Source organism: Nicotiana tabacum, chromosome 2, assembly GCF_000715075.1.
Source record: "Nicotiana tabacum cultivar K326 chromosome 2, ASM71507v2, whole genome shotgun sequence".
Classification (NCBI taxonomy): domain Eukaryota; kingdom Viridiplantae; phylum Streptophyta; class Magnoliopsida; order Solanales; family Solanaceae; genus Nicotiana; species Nicotiana tabacum.
In genome coordinates this window covers 84,784,701-84,791,759 of record NC_134081.1, presented here as the reverse complement: position 1 = coordinate 84,791,759, position 7,059 = coordinate 84,784,701, and the positions used below count along the sequence as shown (strand labels likewise).

General features: G+C 34.9%; 1 protein-coding gene across 1 annotated transcript; it reads right to left on the bottom strand.

Moving 5' to 3' along the window:
- Window positions 1–402: 402 nt before the first annotated feature.
- Window positions 403–2,141, bottom strand: LOC107823720 (uncharacterized). Its single transcript, XM_016650409.2, has 2 exons — window positions 1,763–2,141; window positions 403–1,603 (listed from the first exon to the last, which is right to left on the bottom strand). The coding sequence occupies exon 2, from the start codon at window positions 1,581–1,583 to the stop codon at window positions 705–707; it is 879 nt and encodes a 292-aa protein (XP_016505895.2). The 5' UTR covers window positions 1,584–1,603; window positions 1,763–2,141; the 3' UTR covers window positions 403–704.
- Window positions 2,142–7,059: the final 4,918 nt, after the last annotated feature.

The following is a 7,059-nucleotide window of genomic DNA, read 5'->3' as shown; positions in this document are numbered from 1 at the left end:
AATTAATTGCTCCCTTTATTCACTTTTACTTATCCAGGATTTTGCACGCCCCTTAAGAAATAATAGACGAAATACATATTTTACCATAGTACCCATAATAATGGTCGTATTTTGAGAAGTCTTTGGGAAATAGTTTGTGATATGAGCAATTAATAATAAGGGTAAAACATAAAAAAAAATATGATCTTCTCTTGATTTACTAAAATTGACAAGTAAAAATAAAAATATATTTTTGGTACAAGGATGTATTAATTCCTATTTGCCTGATTGTCAGCAATCCAACTTCATGTGCGTTTTTCTCCATACGAAACTTGTTACTCCTGCTACTATTCTAGAAACAGTATTAAATATATTCAATCCTTTCATATTGAACCAGGAAAAACAACATAGAAAATGCAAATATAAAAATCAAAAAAGCTAATTTTAGTAGCACAATTAATTAGAATCATATATCAAAACATTATGTACAAATTACAATAGATATTCACCATTTCTTTAGAGCTATAGAACAAATTCAAGTTCCCTTATCAAAATGGGGAAAATAACACTCTCTATCCGTCCTAAATTCTTAGTAATTTATTATTATTGAATCTGGTTCCACTTCGCTTCCCCAGATTGCCATAAAGGCCCCTAGAAACATAAAGAGTACAACATACTACCCATAACTTACGTTATCACCATATTGACTTTCATATGCTATATTTTCAACAAAGATTGTTGAGTCTCCAATCCAGTCTCACTTCATTGGACCCCACAAAATGCTGACTTGGCTTGCTGAATGATACGACGTGGCTACTGACCATAAAGGCCGTGACCCGCTCCGAAACCCGAATATCCTCCATCTTCAGCTCGTGCAGTCTCTTCACGTACTCCGGCACGTGCACCAGATCCCACACCACCCCTACACCCCCAGGCTTCAGCACCCTCACCACCTCCCCCAAAACTCTCATCCTCTCCGCCGCCGCTGCCGCCGTCTTCTGACCGAACTCCTTCCCCACCTTGTGCACGAACGCCGCCGACGCCACCACGTCGAAGTAGTTGTCGCTGAAAGGAAGCGTCCTCGGATCCCCCGCCCGGCACGTGACGTACTCCTGGACACCTTCATGCCCTGCAGTTCGGAGAGTGGTGAGAGATCGGATCGGCGTTGGATGTAATCCAACGACGCGACCCGATGATCCGGATTTCTTAAGCTGTAAAGCGACGGCGTTGAGGAGGATGCCGCGGCCGCAGCCTAAGTCGAGAGCATGCTTGACGGTTGACCAGTCAGTAACAGCGTTGACCATTCGCTGTGCCATTTCCCAGTGGAGGGAAACAGAGGAGTAGAAGATGTTGCCGGCGGCGAAGAAGAGGCAGACGGCGGAAAGGGCAGTGACGGAGCCGGTGAAGCCGGCGGCGAAACGAGCGGCGCTAGGACCAGGTAAGAAATGCTGGAGGAAGTAGCAGGTGGGCTCGAAGTAGAGGAGAAAAAGCACCGAAAGAACGGAGAAGAAAATGGCATGAATTAAAAGGAATATTGGGGTGTGCCAATCGTCAAGACCATAAATTGAGTAGATCTGCGCCCAGTCTCTAGCAGCTTTCCCCATTCTCACTTATAATAAAGAATCTGTAAAATTCAGTAGAAATTGGTCAGGGAAATAGCATAACAGAAGCTACATCCAAAAGTCTAGTACAAATAGTGTAGAATGAAAATGGGTATGGTAAAATAAGAGAGAGAGAAAGATAAAACAAACAAAGTTGAGGAGGGTGAGAAACAGGAACGTACGCTGATTTTATCAGATCCGAGAGGAGTAAATTGATGATCCCAACGCGGAAAAAGATTGATGGGGTCGGGTTTCTAACAAGTTGAGAGCAAAAAGCAGTGAGCAAAAGAGTAGTAGTAGTAGTGGAAAGCACGATGTCAGCCTTTCGTAATGGGAAATATCAAGAATATCAATAAATTCACAAATTCTAATAAGTAGAAGATTCTGAACTATCAATATTTTACTACTCTGTATTAATAATGGTGATGTAATTTGCCGCGTTTGTTTGTTTGGATTCGTCAGATTGTGTGCTTTGATGATTGAGGGTAAACAGAAAAGAGTGAACAAGAACTGATTTGTGCACTACTCAGTGCCCAGTGTGGGGTTATGGCATTGGCATGTTCTAATTCATACTGCATTTATATGCACAACGTGAGAGTTGTTGGGTTTGGATCGGGTCGGGTAATGGTGGGGCAGGAATATTGAAAAAACGACCCGACAAACTGTGACTAACTCCATGATTTCATAGGAGTCGTACAAATGGAGGTGTTGGATTATCTTTACGCTATCCAAATCAATACCAATTAGCGTAAAGGCCTGCCGTCTGCTTTTTTCCTTTTAATTTTTCTATCTCAAATTGTTTGGTACTTTTATAATTTGAAAGAATAATACTTTTTTAAATAGATTTTACTGGAGTAGTATTTAACTATTTTTATGTAGTTATTAATTATGTTAATTTACTTTGTGATTTGTTTTTCAATGTACAAAATCTTCTTCATCAACGAGAATTAAGTGGGTGGACACATGTACTCCAAATCATGAACTACTAATTTATAAATAAATAAAAAACCAAAGAGAGTAATTGTAGTAAAATGTCGGAAAAGTTTCGATGCTCAAGTAATATATAAAAGCTAGAGACATCTGTTCACATAATTATTAGGGGTAATGAAAGTCTAATTGAATATTATTAATTTGTTTATTTTAATTTAAGTTGTGACATCTTGATTAGTAGACTATTGCGTATGGACTCTGTAATTTTCCTTCCGCTGAAACTTTTTATCCATACAAGTATTATATTTACATGGATCAACGCCTAATAAAGTTATACTTAGCAAATTGATATAAGTCAATGTTTTGTCGTGTTGTGGTATTTTAATATTATGAAAGTAAATGGTGTTAGCAACTAGTCAATTCAATAGGAGAAGATGAAAGACGGTTGGGGATTTGGGGGTTTAAAAAAGAAATTCATGAAAAATAAAACTGGCTTAAAGTTGTGGACATGCGCCAATCAAGGGATTGTTTAGTCAATAGGAAACAAGAATAAACAGACTTATTGTATATTATTATTGCAATCTTCTTTAACAATGCCCTTTAGGAGCCAAGTCAATAACCTACTCCTTCAAAATTCAGACTTTCAAACTTCAAACTGTTTCTCAAATTATTTTCTTTACTTTAAAATAATAATATATGTTGTTCTTAATCAAAGATATCCAGTTTGAATTCTAGAAATGAAATTGCTTTTGTTAGCAAATATTTTACATCTCAATGAGGAATTTTTCGACTCGAAATTAGATTTAATCGGACCCCAATATGAATATCGAACACTGAATGAAAAACAAAAAGAAAATGTTTAAATGTATCTTTAGAATCATCACTCGGTTTCTATTTCGTTGTCACTTCTCTTCTCCTTTAATTTAATTAAGAATGGAATACTCCCTAAGATTTTCTAGGATGCCACTTTTTTCAACACGCATTACGCCATAAGACAAGTTCACCCTTCCTTGCATGATTCTTGCATAATATTAAGGAGTTCACACTAAAGGGTTTTTCGTCATTTGGATAAAAAGCAAATTTGATTTTTAAATTTTTTCCCTCAAAATCTGTTACGTTCGCAATAATAATGAATGTAATAAGAAGTACTTTAAAAAAGAGATAATGGATTCCAAAAGTGAATAACGCGGGAATTGCTAAAATTGATTAAATTGACATAGATGGGGATAGTGATCAAATAGGTTATTTTTTCTTTCATGTGACGGTGCTTTAATTTCCTAGTAGAATATTATGCATAAAATTATCTTTCTTCCCTTTTCAGCTCTTGTTTAATCAAAATGGAAAAGTTTTGGCAATGCTTTTTCTGGTGTAAACGAACAGAGTAAGGTTGCAATAAAAAGTCTAAAGTGAACTACACTATCCTATCCAAGACTTTGAACGCTAGTTGATAGGAAAAACACACATAAGAAGACAAGAGATGCCTCTCTGTATTCCAGTTAGTGTATGAGTCCAATCATGATCTTATCTTAAGCCTATGAAATTGAATAAAATTATCAGACGTTCGGACAAATTGACTTGAATTTTGAAAAAAAAAAAAAAAGGTACTACTTGAAGATGCAGTTGAAGAAAAATAATATTTGAAGCATGGGCACTAAATTCACTTAGAAAAAGTTTGTGAAAGTTGTAGTTTTGTTTTTAAGTGAAAATACCTTTGAAAATATTATTTTAATATCTAATAAACAATTCAAATACTGAAGTTCAACAGCTACAAATGCTGATAAAGCCAAATCAACCAGTATTAATAGTAAAAGAAGGCCTTTCACTTCAACCAGTATCCGATAAGGTACTACAAATGCTTTTTTTTTTTTTTTTGCTAATCCTTATTAATAGTTCACTCTAACTGAAGTTAATTAATATGCAAATTGGTAAGAAATGCATCTTTATTGGAAAGATCTGCAATGCACAAGAAAAGGTTATTAGATGAAGGGTTTCTCCTTATATAAAAAAAATTCTTTTCTGTTTAGGAAGGAAAAAGTTCTTATCAGAGGGAAAATAAAAACTTGTGTCAGAAGAAAACTTTCAAAACTATAATAATGTGTATATCATATAAAGTCGGCATGCTGTGATCCAATCTTTCAATTAAAGAAATGATCTTCTTAGAGATATGGTTCTAGATTTAATTAACTGGATGCATTCCCTTGTTCGCTTGAGATCAATTACATAAACCCGTTTTCTGTTTAGGTTAAAAGCACAAGATGGAACTAACTTGATGTGTATTTAATTTTTCTTTGTCTTATTGTTTCAAATGACAATTGGGTCGAAACTGGTTCACTTTGATTCATTTTTGGCCTTTTTTTTTTTTAATGGTTTATAGTATTTACTTTTTTAGATATTAAGAAAAAATTAATTATTTTTTTAAAGTTGCTCTTGGAGTAAAGAGTATTGAAGTATTTGTTATATTTTTAATCAACAAATTAAATTGATAATAAAGGTTAATATAGTTAATTTTATTCTTAATTAATGTTAAAAAGTGAATTACTTAATATACGTAAAAAAAATAAAAAATAACTAAAGTGGACCAGAGGGAGTAATAATCAACTTTTAGATATTCTTTTTCAATTTCAACCAAATATTTTATCCAATGTTTAGATATTACATTAACTTCAGATCAACCGGGGCAGAGTTACAATATTAATTAGGTAAAAGTTTAGACAAATGAAGTACGATAATTAGTTTATAACCCATAAACTTTAAATTTTGACTCGACTATACAGATTATTGCGCTCGCAGAAAAGAATGGAAATGTGATTGAAATTGAACTTTTCAAAATTCTAAATGATTGACGGTTCATATTATGAGGGACCTCTGGCTTGGAAAGTAGGATCAAATACAAATGGATTTCTTATAATAGTATTATGGTATCATAGGCTATTAGCCCCGGTTCGGACAACCCTCTCTTCTCTTAATGTTTTTCACTTAGATAAATATATATTTTTCGTCTCTGCCCAAAAGTAGTTGTTACGTTTTACTATTGGTGGGTGAAATTTAAATGATCTTTGACAAAAACTTTTAAAGAAAATTTGCAACTTAGTATTTTTATATGTTTTTAAATATATGAATTTTATCTTTATAAATTATATACTATGAAAGTTAATTAAATTAGCTCTGGATATGTGAAAAAGGACAAAACGTAAGTATTACAAGGAACATCCTAAATCCTCATAAAGAATTAATAGGCTGACACATTGCAATCTAAATTAAATGATGGGAAGCAAAAGAAGAGAGTTGTGATCTAGAATATAGGATCTAAGCAAGTACATGCATGCTTTAGCAATGGGCAAAAATTAGTGACTGTAGGTCAGAATGAGCATGTGCTAGGTCTTCATAAGATGACCAAATCAATTATTCAAAGCCTTTAGATAGAAGTCCTAGTATCTAGGGAAGGTTTCCTTGTATTAATAAGTTTTGCATTTTAAGATTAAAATTTGTGTGCCTAAATATGATACATAGTATGTACTACTTTATAACTGTTTACCCTTAAAAACTGGATAACAATTAAATTTACATGTGATTTTAAAAATACGCGGATAAAATTGATACAAATGATAAATGAAGTTAGATTAAATAAGTAAAAGGCGTAATATATTGCCAAACCAATAAGGAGAGTGATCCCGGACTCAGTAACAGCTTAACGAAGTGCCTGCCTTCGATCCCGGGCTCACACTAATGAAGAACTGATGAACAAAAGTAAGAATTTTGGATAATAGAGAGAATAGGAATATACTGCCTTGATATGCGAGTTACAATATGTCTAATGAACAGTTATTTTTTCCTTTATATAGTGGGAGAGTTTCACCCCAAGTACAATTCTAAAAAAGGATAAAAATCTTTCTTTATGCTAATCACTGATTCACTGCTAATACTAGCCGAGATTTACGCCGTGACATCCGATTGGGCACGGATGTCACGGCTCTTTGTTAGTCGTGTTCGGCCGCTTGGTAATGCTCTCCGAAGTTGAGGGACTCGAATCGGACCCGGGAGATGTGGCCCCGATGCTTTCGAGGGCAGATGTTATGCTCGATCCCCGATGTGAGAGGTTTTTCGCCTAGACTCTGATTCCTTATGATCACGTTCCAATCCCGTTTGTCTGACCGGGAAACCGAGATATTTAACGGACTCGATTTTACCCGTATATAGATAGTCCCCTCGTTTCTTAGGGAGGAGGTTTACCGAAACGATGAGAAATAATAGATGTTTCTCACCTCCTTCTTTAATATGCCGCAACAGAAACGACAAAGAAGCCGAAATATCCCGTCAATCGCGTCGTTCTGACTTCAAACACGTGTCAGCCATTGGCGGGTCACCTCTGAATGCGAAGCGTCATGAAACCTCTATAAAATCATTCATTCTTTGTTCATTTTTAACTGTTTGACCAAGCTTCTACCTTCGATTATTAAAGTTGTTACTCACCTTCTTCGTACTTCCATATCTTTACCTCCGTTCTTCAAAATTTCTTAGTAATTTCTGGGTTTTTACCTAGTCTTTACCC

What these genes read in the sequence shown, in the direction of transcription:
- LOC107823720 (XM_016650409.2), bottom strand. Translation starts at nt 1,583, where the DNA reads ATGGGGAAAGCTGCTAGAGACTGGGCGCAGATCTACTCAATTTATGGT.